The sequence below is a fragment of the Phalacrocorax carbo genome, chromosome 9, assembly GCF_963921805.1.
Source record: "Phalacrocorax carbo chromosome 9, bPhaCar2.1, whole genome shotgun sequence".
Taxonomy (NCBI): Eukaryota; Metazoa; Chordata; class Aves; order Suliformes; family Phalacrocoracidae; genus Phalacrocorax; species Phalacrocorax carbo.
The window spans coordinates 20,870,727-20,886,807 of NC_087521.1; the positions used below are offsets into that span (position 1 = coordinate 20,870,727).

The 16,081-nt window shown below is 43.9% G+C and overlaps 1 protein-coding gene across 1 annotated transcript in view; it reads left to right on the top strand.

The window, feature by feature from the left end:
- RIN3 (Ras and Rab interactor 3) overlaps nucleotides 1-16,081 on the top strand; it is a 71,435-nt gene that overhangs the window by 44,697 nt on the left and 10,657 nt on the right. Inside the window, exons 5-7 of the mRNA XM_064460604.1 lie at nucleotides 2,069-2,160; nucleotides 6,937-8,412; nucleotides 10,864-11,172. Coding sequence (XP_064316674.1) covers nucleotides 2,069-2,160; nucleotides 6,937-8,412; nucleotides 10,864-11,172 — 1,877 coding nt within the window. The remainder of the gene's footprint in view (nucleotides 1-2,068; nucleotides 2,161-6,936; nucleotides 8,413-10,863; nucleotides 11,173-16,081) is intronic.

Sequence of the window (16,081 nt, forward strand, 5' to 3'; positions counted from 1 at the left end):
TGCAGCCAGCTGAGTTCAACACTGCTGGGCCAGGACTCCTACCCACACACAAGGGACCATGCTCTGTCTCACCCCCATCAGTGAAAAGACATTTAGCCATCTAGATGTGTATAGACCCTATAGAAAGGGCATAAACCCAGCCACATACAAATATTTCTGTCTTACCAAACGAGCAAAGAAGAGCCCAAATGAAAACAAGAATTGGGCATTTCTAGTCAAATGGCTGGTGGGAGGGAAAATCTGCTCGCTTCTGCTTTCCTGCAGGAAGGATCATGGCTTAAGAAAGAGTCCCAGAAAGAAAGAAAAGCTTTTCTTTTTGTTCCTGTTATAGATGTTACTTCTGGATGTCAAATACACATTCAGATCGTTCATGTGATTTCTCAGGTTGTTGTCAAAAGACAAGGTAAATAGGGAAAAATTTTCTGAGAGAAGTAGGTAATAAAAAGGCTGCTTAGGCACTGACCTACCGTGTTCTGGCAGCTTGTAGGAGCCCTCTGTGATGGTGAGTGGGGAGACCTGTTCTCAGGGCTGTAGTAAATAGTTATCTATAAATAGCTGGAAACAGCTTGTCAGGGCTGACAGGCTCTTCTCAAAAGAAAGTTTGGCCTGGATAGATTACCTTAGATCACAAAAATAGCACCTGTAGGTAACAAGTGACTCGGTGTCTTCTCTGCAAGCTGCTGCCCCATGAATAAAACCAGACTTTTTTTCTATTAGGGCAATGCCTTCTTGTTTCCTGACTTTTAGATGCATTTTTCTATCGAAAAAAAGGAAAAAAGAATAGAAGGGAACTACTCATGTATATAACAATAACAAACAAAGAAAGCAGAAGGTCCATGGACCCTCTTCCTCTTTTAAACCTGATATCTGCATGAAAAATAAATAATCCTGGGACCACATAGGTTTATGTCAAACAGTGTGACGAGTGCTTAGTGGTGCACAAAGAACCCATGGAGTACACAGTACATCAGTAAGATATGTGTCTGTTAATAAGCGCAAAAATATGCATTCATATGTCAACAGATTGGTCCTCCCCGGCTCTGCAGTCACATGCCATTTTTGGGGTGTGCATTTGTGTAGTAGAGACCACCTACTCACAAGGGCAGCTTTTTCTAAAATATTTTCCTGCTTCTTGCAGAACATTTTGTTAAATTTTTTTATGTGTAAAAAGACCCTGCACCATTCCTTGCTACCTTTTAGGGACTATTATTACTGGCTTTTCTAGTCCTTGTTAGAATGGGAATTGAGGTAGGAACAGGTTTAGCAAATTGTCACTGGGCAAGAGGCAAACCTGAACAGTTCACCACCAGCACAAGAGCTCCGTTAAATTATTTGAGACTTTGTGTTTCAGTGAAACCCGACTAACATCCTCTGAGAAAGTGCATCTTTCTTTTAGTAAAAATACAGCATCTTTCAAGAAACCAAGCAATCAGAAGACTGAGAACAGAGAATAGAGGGATATATGTGTTTCTCAGTATCATGCAGCACTTCATCGTTGTCAGTTGCTTCACCCAGGGGCTTCCCTTCCCCAGGAGGGGTCTTCCTTCCCTAACCCCACTGTGCCTTGCTGTGTCCCTGTGCCCTACACTTACACTGATTGTTAAAAGAGGAAGCAGGGTGGGGAGACAGGGGTAAATAGAAAGAAAAAGGACTCCAAATCCCCTCCACACCAGAAAAAATGGCTTTTCTAATTACAGTAATTACCATTTGCAACACCTCACTTTTCATGGGAAGGTATTTCAACCTTTGTGGCCTCCCCTGAGGTGAGAGGTGTTCCTGCTGTTTTCAGAGGAGGAAGCCAAGGTGCAGTGATTAAGCCAGCAGCATGGCATGAAGCATCACCATAGGAGCTGGTGATCTCTTGTGAAATCAGAGCAACCCAGGCCAGCACAATGTCCATGATGCCCTACTGGCCATGAGATCTTCCTTTGACAACATCCAGGACATTGCAGAACAGAGCTGAAATTGTGAACAAATTCAGTCACTAAAACCAACAGTAAAATCCAGATTTCCTAACAATTGTGGGGTTTATTCTTTTGTTGGTTTTTCACTGTGTTTCTTTTTACAGAGATGTGCTGCCCTTCACCCTGAAGCTGCCTCAAGCTATATTAGAAGCCAGTAGTTTTCAGGACCTTGAAATTATCTCTAGTCTGGGGATAGGTAAGTCCCTCAAAGCAGAACCATGATGCCTCACACAGACATAGTGCAACCGGTGGATAGATGAACTATTGTCTTCAGAGTAGCTGAGGAGGCCTGAACGCAAGAGAGAAGATATTTATGATCTTTAGGCTTATAGAAGCACACTGGGAAAAAGGCCACTCACCCCTTTGTATGTAAACCTCCTCTTGGACTTCTGTGCAGGGCATGGGACCTGCAGTCTCACTGTATAAGATGGGGCTTTCAACAACCGAAGTGCAGCACAGCCTCTCAGGATAGCTTACACACATTGGAAATAGTTGGCATCTGAGGTATATGAAAAAAGGAAAACACCTTTGCAATTTCCCCTTCTGATGTGTGGGGGCAATGCTGATAGAAGTGAGATATTCTTTAATTTTGAGATTTCTGCTTCCTCTTGTGGGATTTCTAGTTGGCACAGAAATGTGTAGTGGCCCAGTATGTTCTCTTGCCTCACATTAATCAGATACAAAAAGGAATGTTATTTTTAGTGACAGCACCAAATGAGCAAATTTTAGATCAGACAGAGTTGGGAAATGGAGTTCTGTTAACTAAAGGAGGTCTCCTTCCTATTCCTTCCCGTTTAACACACTCCACTCAAGACAGCTATTACAGTTAGACACTCTCATGCTACTTTGCTTTTCAGTTTTTCCCTCAGCTGTTGAAAACTGAAAAGTTAGCTTACTTAGAGATACTCACTAGAGCACCGTGGAGCTTTGGGGATCTATTTTTGGATCTTCTGCATTATACCTCCCAGAAGGCATGGGTAAACCCCACTGGTTTCAGTTCAGGCAGCTCTGTTGAGTTTGACCATCACATTTGCCTCTAACACTTTCGGCATCCTCTATTTTGAATATGTTCCAATTTGTCAAAGCATCTTTGAGTATGGGTGTCCACCCAGCACTTAGTGCTTAAAGAAATCTTCCTCGCAACTTGAGATAGCAAGCTGTAAATATATTGTTAATTTTAATATAACAAGTGCAAACATTTGGATTAAAATGTAAGAAGTGTATCGTGATTCTCCAATCTTCCATCTAATTTGAGCCAGCAGAGGAGATCCTGACTCAGGCAACAGTCTCCAGCAACTTCTGAAAGAAAGGATTAACTAAAGCACAAGCACCAAAGCAACGTTGGTTGTAGTCTTCTTCCTTCTCTCTGTACACTGGTGGACATAAAAGTGGTGATGCTTGGAGGTTTGCTTGCCATAGTACATTGCATTCCAGGAAAATTTTTGACAACTGAAGAAAACCTGCTGTTGTGTAAAGATTTCCTGGGAAAAGATGCCAGCTTCTTGGAGTGCCATGCTGTTTCAGTAAAGTCAAACAGGCTGAAGTAATGAGTGATGCTCTTTACTGCTTCCTGGAACAAAAATTTAATGGGTGCAAATGGGTACACAAACAACAAGTGTTGCCTAAGTGGCAGTCACAAAGGAAAGCTAGCATTGTTTGAAATTCTCATATGTTGCTTTCTGTTTATTTCAGTGATATGTTTTTTGAGCTCGATTGTTCCACAAAGGATCTGGCTGTTATGTATATTGTCAAAGAGGATGTACTGCAGGCCCTCTAGTCCTGACCTCGCTGGTGCAGAAGGCATTTTAGCAGGTCAAGTAGCATGACTGCACTGCACAAATTGCACATACCATCACAGACATGACAAAGTCTCAAAGAACTGCTTAATTATCCCCCCTGTAGTGTAGGCTAAAGGAAAAGCCAGGACAGCAATGGCACAATCAAAATACTTTTTCTGCCGTATGAGACAGCGTGGCTGGGCTAGGAAACACCCTCTCTGAAGCAGCAGTGTAACCCTTGGTAAGACTACCTCGTCTGGTCCTTCAGTCTGAGTGGAGCATTGCATTTTCATCACAGTGTCTTACGCTGACCACTGCTGAGAAAAATAACCAACTTCCCCTTTGTAGATTGGTTTACTCACCATTTCCTCAGCCCATGAGACTCCACCACATTATATTCTGACTTAAACAAGCAACGTCCAGTCTTGCATTTGCTGATACCCAGTAGAGTTGGAGTGTTTAAAGGAAATCATACCCCAGACAGTCTCAGATGTGAGGGGGTTGGCAGTGATGCGATTAGGTGCGGTTGCATCTGCATGTCTACTCCCAAATTCTGTCAAGAGTGCTGCTGTTCCTGGCTATACTTTAATTTTAAGCTGTTTTGTTCTCCTCCCTCTTATGATAGGAAATCAGAGAATAAAGCTGTTCTAACCTCAGCCTCCCTGAGAAAACTTGGTGTCATGCTTATGAAGTCAAATTAGCCATGGACACTAGCCTAGGTGGTGAGAGGCTAAATCGACTATTTTATCCTAATGGGAATGGACAGTCTTTTAATTCACCTGTGTATAGCTTACTCTGTGCCTATGTTATAGAAAGGCTTGGTTAGAGGGAGTGCAGGGGCAGCGAGGCGTCAGCCTGGCTGCCCTGCCCTGCCTGCAGCACTTGCACCTGCTGGAGGGAAGGGACAGTCCCTGTCCCTCAGGCAGCTGGGTGTGCCCCAGGGGACCACATTTCTGGCAGAGGGAGGCAAGGCCAGCAGCGGGTTCAGGGCACTGAGGGGGAACAACAGAGCCCTGCAGAGGGCAGATCACAGTGGCAGCAGAAAGAAGATGGCTTTGCCAGCAACGGCATGGAGCTGGCTGCAAGCAGGAAGCCATCAAAAGTCACAGCTACACTGGGGAGAAAAATGGGAAGAAGTGGCCTGTCTTTGGGGATGCAGTGGGCAAGGGAGAGATTTTATCTGAATGTGTTTCACCCCTGAGTTCTGCACTGGCTTTAGCTGAAGAGTTTGTTTGCTCTGTTTTGAGTTCTGCTATGACCTTCCTAACTAGAAGTCCCTTTGAGTCTTTCTGGGGTGCTGGTTTTTAGGAAGAGGCACAGGCAGACCGTGCCCAGGGATCTGGGCAGCTCAGCCCTGCGTCTCCTTCCCTGTGATGCGGTGGGGCTACGCTGGTGCAGCCGACAGGAGAACGGGGCCCTGGCAAGGCACAGCTGAAAGCACCGTCCTGAGAGCTGTACTGCATTCTCTGCACTAAGGGCCATCCCACATGTGTGCAGCACCATCCATCCACTCTTGTGCCCAGCATGTGATGTTTTTGCAGTGAGACAGGCTTGACACCAAGCATGGGGCAGGGTTTGGGTGCTGTGTGGCAGCGTTGTTCACATCCCCTGTAAGTCCACCCAAAAGAGTGTGCTTTCAGTGTCAGCTCTGTGTCCAGGACCCAAGCATGCTGAAATAGTTATTTACTTTATTTACATAGCAGTTATGTATCTGCATCCTTGTGTTTTCAGAACTTCCCATCTTCCCCTTGTCCCTAAATCTGTGGGCATCTATACAGTCCTCACCTAGTGAATACCCTCAGAGGTTTATACCCTTTACCTTGGTCTGAACACATGGGTTTTGCAGGATCCTGTTTCCTGATGCTTTCAGTAGTGGACCCTGGACTTCAAGCAAGCAGGTTTGAAAACTCAGCTCTGGGGGAAGGGAAAAACGTTAAATGTGATCCTGAATCTATTCAAAAGATATACAAATCTTGGTCACTTTTTAAAAAGCAGTTATCCAAAGACAAATTTTAATAAGAGGTTTGTGACATAGAGAAATTACTACTTGCATCTGAAGAACCATCTTCCTTTTCCAGTCACAGTTGATGGCACTGAAGTAGTTAACTACTCTTTAGTCCTTCAGTATACAACCTTCCTGTGTACACAGTCTTTTGCACCATCTTTCCTCTCTTACACCTGCAGGCAGGCAGTCTGAAAGCAAGGTGCAAAACAGAGTGGGCATGGCTATGGATAATCATCATCCACAGCTATAGATGTTAATGGTAATTTTAATCTATGGAAGGTATTTAAAATCATATGTTTCCAGGCTGGTTGTACTGCAGGACAGGGCCTCTGTAGAACAGACACTGCCACATGAGCTTGCTGCATAGTAGAATCATCTTCATCTGATGTCTCTTGTGCTCCCAGTGCATGTTGGGTCCAGGCTGTATATATGTCAGCCCTGCACCTTCCCACGGTCAGCAAGAGGGAGACAGAACTCACCTGGGGTCTTCACATCCTCACCTCAGGTATCCAGTTATTTGCATTTGGAGGGCAGCAATCACTGAACAAGCCATAGACCCCTGTTTTTCACAGTCACTCATATTTCTTACTTGTACCTTCCTGCTCACACTGCATAGGCTGCACAGCATTAAGTTTTCACTAGATAAGTGTCCTAAAACTGGCAGGAAAGAGGATTCTGCTGAAACTTCTGAGCTTGTCTCCTCTGGTTTCAAGAATCTCACACACATGAAACAGGCAATCCTTCTTCACGCTGTTTTGTGCACAGGTGTAAAAACTTGTGTACCATTCTTTTAACAAGAAGTAGGACTTCTACATACCATTAGCAGCTAAAATTATCTCAAAGCATTATTTAATTTTTCTTTCTTTCTTTCTTTCTTTCTTTCTTTCTTTCTTTCTTTCTTTCTTTCTTTCTTTCTTTCTTTCTTTCTTTCTTTCTTTCTTTCTTTCTTTCTTTCTTTCTTTCTTTCTTTCTTTCTTTCTTTCTTTCTTTCTTTCTTTCTTTCTTTCTTTCTTTCTTTCTTTCTTTCTTTCTTTCTTTCTTTCTTTCTTTCTTTCTTTCTTTCTTTCTTTCTTTCTTTCTTTCTTTCTTTCTTTCTTTCTTTCTTTCTTTCTTTCTTTCTTTTCTTTCTTTTTCTTTCTTTCTTTTTCTTTCTTTCTTTTTCTTTCTTTCTTTTTCTTTCTTTCAACAGATTTCTGGGATTCCTCCTTAAACCACAGAAGAGGAGAGGAGTTGTCCCACCCTGCAAAAGATTCTGCTTTCAGCACTGCCCCAGCAGACAGTTTAAGATCTACCCAGTATTTTGCAAGTAGCACAAACCACTGCTCATGTGAAATTGAGCTGTCAATAGGAAATGACAGGCTGTGGTTCGTGAATCCTATTTTTATAGAAGAGTGCAGTAATCCTTTTCCTCCAGAGGTACCTCCTCCTAAAAGCCATGCTGTGAGCGCCGATCTCCCCTCTGCCACCACACTCACTGAAAGGAAGTCTCCCCGCCGACCACCTCCACCTCCACCTTCTCTCACTCACGTTGAGAAATCTCTGAAGCTCCTGCACCATCCCATGACTGCCTGTGAAGAAAACGACCTGCTTCTTCAGCCACTAGGAAAGAGCATCAAGGAAATGAAAATTGAGGGCGGTGACAATAAAGAAGAAGGGAAGCAGAGCTGCCCAGTCAACAAGCCCTTGGCAGCAAGCCCCAGGAAGGGCACCCAGCCTTCTGTCCCCTCTTGGAGCTGGCCGTGCAAGAAGACCTCAGAGGAGACCTGTGTGGGTAAGCCTGGAAGTTGTGAAACGCTGAAAGGGGAACGGACAGAAGGAAAACAAGACACAAGTACAGAGAGCAGAGATAAAAGGTTGCTCTGCAAAAAGGCTGTAGAAATGCCTGGGGAGGTTCCAGAAAGGGCTGTATCACAGTTTCAGGAGACAAAGCCTGAACCTGCAGAGAAGAAGGAAGACATGCCCGAGATACAAAGCAATGCCACTGAGAAAGGAAAGTCACCTCCTATCCCACCACCAAGAAGGAAGAGGCTTTCCAATGCACCAAGAATCCACAGCTCGTGCCAGTCAAAGCAAAGAACAGTGGCAGAGACGGCCACTGCCACGGCACAGGCTTTGTGCAAGGGCAGCTCAGCTACAGTGGAAGGTGGTGGCACTTGCACACACACCAAGACTGAACAGAGACATGACCGCAAATCCATCAGCTCTGAACTGAAAGGTTCACACTCCTCCCTAGAGGGCCCAGGAGGCAGTGCCATGGCTCAGGCATCAGCATCAGAGCCAGACTCCTACTCCACCAGCAGCACAGAGGATGACCTGGAGGTGCCAAGTAGTTCATCCGGTAAAAAAACACACTCCATGATCTTGGGCAAGGCCAAGAACAGGCTGTCCTTTGTGAGCCTGTCCAATGTCTTCACAGTCTTTTTGTCTAGTGACAGGAAGCTGCAGAAGAAGATAGTGGAGCTGGCACAGGACAAGGATTCATACTTTGGCAACCTGGTGCGGGACTACAGAGTGTATAGTCTAGAGATGATGGCAAAGCAAAGCTCCAGCACCGAGATGCTCCAAGAAATCCGAATGATGATGACACAGCTGAAGAGTTACTTAGTTCAGAGCACCGAGTTGAAATCTCTGATAGACCCAGCCTCCTACACCGAGGAACAGTTAGGTAGGTGACTGTGCTTTACTTATCCTCAGGCAGAATTTGGGAAAGTAAGGAGGAAGACTGGATTATGCAGACACAGGTTCTGCTTTACAGAATTATAAACCATCTCCTAAAAGTTGAGGGGTGTGAACTGAAGTGTGCTCTGTGGTTGCCAGCACTTGCAGGAGAAGTTCTGAAAACTGGGAGTCCAATGAGGGGGAAAATCCCATTATGAATGCTTTAAAGGGAATAGTTTAAGCAGAAGAGATGTGTGTTTTTGTGTGTGAGACGTATATGTATGTATATATGCATATACATATACACACATACAAATTTGTGTGTGTGTGTGTACATATGGATGTATACATAGGCACACACACACAGAACTGTGTTCACTGGAAACACAAAAGGCCAACATCCCCCTGCACAGCTGTGTTCCCCATGGCCTTCCATGTCCACTGCCCAACACTCTGCAGTGAGGATGGAGAAGTCCCTGCATGTGGCAGCCAGATTAAGGGTCAGTCACTGTGTCAGACAAGACTAGGATTATTTTGAGTGGCAGACTGGAGGAATCACTTGATCCCACTCTGTGCTCCTCAGATCTCAGAGGCACAGAAGTGCTGCCTGCTGCAAGACCACTGCTGGCTCCAAAATGCAGCATTCACCTCTATTTGGCACATAGTTTGCCTTTGGGGAGGAAAATAATATTTTTGGCAGATTATTTTGTTGCTTCTCATTCAATATTCTGTGAGGGAGTAATGTGCTACTTCCCTCCTTGCTAAGAAATGGACTGGCCTGTTTAATGTACATTCATGAGGGAATATACAAAGAGCTGTAGCATTTTTTATCCCAGTCAAAGCCATATGGCCAGAAAAAGCGTGCATGCATGCATTCACATGCTCTTGTGACTTAAAACTGTTTCTTGAGGACCTGAGAACAAATGCACAGCTATTTATGAGACACCCCAAGTTGGCTTAAAGCAATCTGGGAGCTTGAAGACCCCTGACACAGAACATAGCCAACTACAGAAATAATCAGGGATTCCAGGGGATCTTGCAGCTCCAGTATTAGGTGGGCCCCAGCTAAGTGGTGAGCCAGGACCCAGAGGCACTCAGCTGTCAGTCTCAGCAGGACCTGATGACTTATTTCTCAGCTAGCAAAGGCATCACATGATCCTGCAGTTTCCTTCACAGAACAGACCTGCTGCCAGCCCCTTGCCATGGCTAGGAGAGGGGAGCTACAATTTCACTTCTCATGCACGTCATGTAACACCTGCAATTTTTGTCCCAATAAGCCCTTTCTTCAAAGTGGAGGGTGTGTCAGCACAGAGAAGTCTGTCTTGGATCTTGATTAGGGAAGGTGGAGAGGAAGCAGAAAGTGTCCTTGTTCTGTTTGGTAGAGCTGTGTGTGTGCAAGGATCCCCCCACCTTCACACAGACACACCTGGTTAGATCGAGCCCTGTTCACTGGCAGTTGCTTAACAGGATGATATGGCCCAGTCAGTCTAGGGAAGACTGTCTTCTCCTGGGGAGGACAGGAAATCCCACGACGGAAGATTTACCATTTGAATTTGTCCTGCTTTAGGCTGACTGATTCTCTTGATTCTTTAAAGTAGTTGCATTTTGTATACACAAATGTTACTGCCCTTTGTTTCATTCCGCACTGACTGAGTGGATGAACTTTTTTGCCAGTGACTTTTTGCCTCAGTGCAGGGGTGACAAGAGGATCCCTTGCAGTCCCTCTAGCCCTGCCTCTGGTTTCTAGGAGTCAGACAACAGACTCTCTCTCAGTCTCTCATGCTTCCTTTTGTCTCTGCCTGAATATTAAGCTAGCGCTCAATCCACACAATTTCCTCATCCACAGGTGGTGTAAGAGGTTACTGAAGTATCAGTAAGTTAGAGTCACTTGAGTAGGAAGGGTGAGAAACTTCTGACCAGATGCTGGTGTCTGCCACTGAGCTGGTGGCTACAGCCCCTTTTCAGTCACTGCGGAGAAAGGGGCACTTTGAGGGTGCAACTGATTTCATCCCATCTCAGTATCTCAAACAGGTGAGAGGAAGATGTCAGAATGAATATGAGATGAATCCCACTTGGGCATCTGTAAGGGCAGGGCTGTGAAAAGAAGCACAGTTAGGTGAGGATCCTTGTCTCTTCCCAGAGCTGGCTTTCCTGCTGCCTGACAGCACTGCACTGGTCAGCCAGGATTCAAAGAGCAGGGGCTGCTGTAGCAGGAACTCTTCTATGGCTCCAGTGGCAGAGTCTGCCCACTGATGTTCTTCTCAAGCCTATCCAGAACTTCTGGAGGGTGTTGGTAATGAAATGTTTACTTTCTGGGATGTAATTCCTGTTCCCTACTCACAGCTATGCAGTAGTGCATGAATAACCGATCACATGCTTTCTTAGGAGTCTTACTTGCACCTGTACTACTGTGTTGATTATTTATCATGGACTTTTGTGTTCTCTCTTCTCTATGTAGAAGTGATTGCTGAGACGGCTTTGTACAAATGCGTCCTGAAACCTTTAAAAGAAGCCATTGATACTTACTTAAAAGAAATCCACAACAAAGATGGATCTTTACAGCAGCTAAAAGAGAACCAACTTGTGATACAAAACATGACTACCACTGACCTAGGCGTCACGACCAGTGTGCCTGAAACTGTTGTGCTGGAAAAGATCCTTCACAAGTTCACAACCATGAACAAGGCCTACTCCCCAGAAAAGAAGATTGCCATCTTGCTGAAGTCCTGCAAGCTCATCTATGACTCCATGGCTCAGGGAAACCCAGGTACAGCACTCCTACTGAAATGGTATCTCTCACTGGTCCTTCTCCATGTATCAAAGGAACAGGGTTTATGATACAGTTGATGTGATAATATTCAGATTGGAGGTAACAGTAATTGTTGGTGTGTTTGGTATCAGCTGTACATAGGCTGTGTTCAGAATGGGCTGGTTAGTGACTGTGAAGTCCTTTGCGCTAATATCAGGTATAAAATGCTACCTGGTTAACTTTAAGCTGCATAACTCCAGAAAAACAGATGACTATACGGGTGTGTTTTATGGGTAATGTCCTTTTTGCACAGGTTTTCACACAGCTCTCCATAAGTCCTCAGAAGTCTGTCCCAACTTGTAGCAGCTCAATGATAAATTCTAGGAATGGGTCTTTGGGAAAAGTCTCTTGACTTGGCCTTTACAAAGTTTTGCCTAAATTGAGGAGGAGATGCAGAATGCTAGTACTGTTTGCTACTAATTCCTGATGCTCCAGTAAATTCCAAAAGCCACTACTGCGCTTCTTCAGTGTGAGGAATTATGTGCTCTGAGTGTAAATATAACTTGAGCCTCAGGCCAACCGCTAAACGAACACATTAAGCCTTTGGGCTGCAGAAAAGATGCATTTTTGCAGATAGACCAGGAAGCCCCTTCCTCCAGGAATCTGCCTTGCCAGTAAGAGCTTTCTTCATAAACTGGTAAGCTGATGACCAGCCACACATAAATTTGGAGAGAAGCCAGATATTAATTTGCAACAACCTGCAGTTGTTCAAGAACTCAAAATCTCCAAAGATGCTTTTAGCGGTCCTGCTTTATTTTGTACTGACAACATCCCTGGAGCACTTATATAGGAATTGTGTCCCTTCTGTGTCACCTCAGGGTCATCCCTTGGACAGTATGCAGCAAGGTTCAATGACCAGACACATTAACAGCAGGGCAAAAAGCCACCCCAGGGCTGAGACTAAGCTGCAGGGTGGATACGACCTCTGACTGTCTTCAAGTATTATGAGAAGATTTGGACATATGTAGAGGAATTTGCTGTAACTTTGTTAAAACAGCTGTGTTAAGTTTGAGAGTAAATTTGGTGTAGATCAAAGACTCGTATGCCCCAGTAAAACCCACATAGGAAACACAGTCTCCTTCCAATGCTGGTGGTAAGTTACGTATCTGTCACAGGGCTGGAATTTCTCTGTTGCAGGAAACGCCGTTGTGTCATTTTCTGTAACAGAAATCAGGGGTCAGGGAAATAATTCAAAAACCCCTACATGTTTTGAAAGATTGGCATTCATGAAATCAGAGGATTTCATTGTGGTTTGCTATGTTAACCAAAGTGCTTCATTTCGGCCAGCTCAGCTGTTTTCTCATGTTAAGTACTACTGCAACCAGGGTGTAGATCAGAAGCTGACTTCAGCCCTGTGCATCCAGTTCCCTCTCCAGTATATATGCTCAGTGATGCATATGAGGGCCTGGTCAGAAGAAAACTGGCCTGGCATTAAGGAAATGTACCCCAATGAATTCAGACCAGAAAAAGAGATTAAGGGGAGGAGAATGCTGTAGTCTAACTCCTAGAAGACAGTGGACTCAGAGAGAAATTGAGTGAAATGTCCTGTATACCCACTTAGAAGTGAAATGTGTGAAACCTTTTCAACAGAATGAACTGACCCCAGATCACTTCGATTTTCCGCCTGGCAAAGACAAGCATTCAACAAACTGAAATATTTTTCTGACAGGGAATTCCCAGCTGTTGGTGTGCAGAAGAACATGCTGCAGGCTACTCAAACCAGATTTCAGCTGGTAGGAGTTCTCCTTCTACTCTCTGCCCATCTTGAGAGTAGCAGCCCAGGGCCCCTTTTGCTTTCAGCCAGCCCTGAGGCAATGCTGAGAGCACAGGAAGAGTAGAGGTCATGCTCGGCTTCCTGTGCAATAGTCTGTTCTTCTTTTAGCTCCTTTTACTCACTGCTGAATTTGAAAGTTTCCTCCTCTTCCAAGATCAGAGCAGGTAGAACTCAAAACTAGTCATTCCCTCTGCCTCAGGACCAAAATCAGTCTGCCTCTGTCAGAAAAATTCTGTTCAGTAACATGATAGCTACTTATGTTGTCTGGTTTCATTTGCAATTTGGCAGCTCAGGCCAGGTCTTTATTCACTTTAGGCTGACTGTTGGATGAACTGACCTGAGAATATGGTTTCATATCTCAAAGCAAAGTGCAAATACCAAATCAAGCACCCTTTTTGTTCAGACCCATATGAAAACACAAGTTTTTTAATATTTTGAGACCCATGTACGGTAGTCCAGGTTTGGCCAGGGTGTCCCAACAGGTACCAAGTTTTCTTTAAAACTAGGGATAGGCTTACTAGGGAATATCTGTGCCTGTCGTAGTGCCCATCTTTGCACTGCTGAAAGAGTCATGAAACTTTGAAGTCAGCCTTTTTAATAAAGAAGGATTTATTTGGTTTGATTGTACTTTGTACTACATAACAAAATCTGCCTGAAAAATTGGCTGTGGTTTAACTCCCTGGTACTTAGAACTGAGCGGGTTGGATTCTTAGTTGGTTTAAACCGACATTTCTCCCTGAAGTTGAAGGCAATCAGCTAGTGGATCTGATTCATCACAAGGAATCAGGAAGGCAAGTTCATGGTGCCTGTCAATACACCTTTCTCCCAGCAGACCTCTGAGTACAACTATAGGATAGAGATCTATGTTGAAGTAGGACTCATCCCAAGTTACATCTAGCTGTAGGTGGCCACAGATGGTTATCATATCTAACTTCTCATTATAGGCAATGGGTACTTAGTCCATGCAGTTCAGTTGATTCATCTGGCTTGATGTAGGTGTGTGCTTTAGGGTGAGATGACTCATGGTGAACTCCACTGATGATATTGATTAGTTCATCGCTGGCTATAAAAGGAGTTCAGGGGTACTGGTTCAGATGTTCACATGTACAGTGTAGGCAGTGATATTAGTAAGTGAATCTTCCCCAAAAGGACAATTATGATAGCATTGCAGTATCTCACTGAGGTTTCCAAGTTCTTTGCAAACTTACAGAATGGCAACATACGCTTCTAAGAATGTAACCTACAATCTAAAAATATGTAACCTGCCTGCTAAAAATACTAGGAGTCATTAGTAAGAATAATATGCATTAAAAGAATAGAAAAAGAAGAGTTTGGAAACCCACCCCCCTGCTGGCATTTCTTTTTCTGTGGCTTATTTTTCATCTGTGCACTAAAAAAAGTATGAAGCAGGACTTATGGGGATCTGTAAGCTTCCAAATCTCTTACTGCTCCTACATTTGGAAGGAATGCCCCAATACCCACGGGGAGAGTTGGGCACATAGCTGATCTATATAGAAGCACTGTAATCTTATGTAGAAAAAAACTTATTTATCTTTCAGATATACCTTTCCTCAGACAAAATGTCAAAGGTATATTGTGTGGTAGAATGAGAATCTCTGTTTTTGGGTCTATTAAAAACACAAGTGACACTTGTGGAGTGATAAACAAGATGCAAATCTGGAATATGTGCCGTGTGTACTGGCAGTGGTGAGCCTGGAGCACCCAGCCTTGTGCTACCTGGGAGCTGCCACTCTATGGAACACAACTGATGGAAAAGCAAAAATAGAGGAGCGCTAGGAATTGGTTTATGAAGAAAAACTGCGTGAGAAAAACAGGCCAAACTTGGTCAGTCCATGAGCAGGGAAGACCAGGCATGGAAAACTTTAAGCTTAAGTTGGAAGTTTGAAAGATGGGGAGACTGCTTTCTAAGGAGATGCAAGAAGAATGAACTGAGGAACAATTTTCTTACTGCAGCATTTTTAACTGTGGACTACCTAAGGTTATGAAGCTTCATTTTTGGAGTATCTTTGAACTGCACAGTGGGCTGGAGTATACAGTTCAAAACCAGTTCTGTATTAGTGATGGAGTTGGCTAGGTGACTGGCCCTAAAACGGCTGGTTTAACAATTTCTATTGCACAGTTTTGCATGGCTAATGCATAGTCTTCTTCTGAAAAAAGAGGATAGGTAGGACATATATTCCATTGGAATATTTCTCGTTCTTAACTTTTAGGATTAAATTGAGCAGCCAGATATTAGTTGCCTGATGCACTCCTGTATGGCTCTGCAGTTGACAAAGGCATGGACGGGAAGCAGTGTGTCTTCAGTGGGATAGCTGAGCTTGTGAAAAGGACACTGGCCTCAAATACTTAAGCAGCCAGTGTAGAACTGATGCTAGAAGCTCCTAAAACTAAGTCAGAGCAATCGTGCCACACTGCTCATTATCACACCTCTCTTCTGAAAAGGAAAATAAAGCTATACATAACAGTTTTACTTTGTTATCTTTAGGAAGAGGATATTTGTATTTGAGTTACTATTAATGAAGGCTGATGGACTAGAGGCTTTTCTTTTTCTGTCTAGCGCAATTTCTACATTTGAATTAAAGAGCCAGTTCAAATTTTTTCAAGGGGAATGAATTCCTCTGATTTATAAAAGACATGTTTTTGAAGTGGATTCTTGCTGCCTGCATGTATTAACTCTCTTAATTCAACTAGACCATAAGTCAAACCTTGCTGAAATAGTATGGGATAGACAAGAGACAGCAAAATGCTAGTGAGTGGAAGGATGGTCACAATCTTTTCTTATGATCTTGAAAAAAATCTCAGTTAACCTTTCTGTACCTCAGGTTTCCCAGCTATAAACTGAGGTTAAAATTCATATTTCCTGGAGAGCTGCTGCCAGACATTATGCCAGTGTTTGTAAAATATTAGAGCAAGGTGCATAGCCATCATCACTGTCTCGTGGTTGTCAGAATGGAGGGAAAAGAAATGCATGAAAATAGGCTGTAATTCCTTTATGGAGGCTTGGGCAGAATTCCAGTTACTTTAAAGCGTGTATTTAATTAATACCCATCTATTCAAGTGCTGCATCCCAGC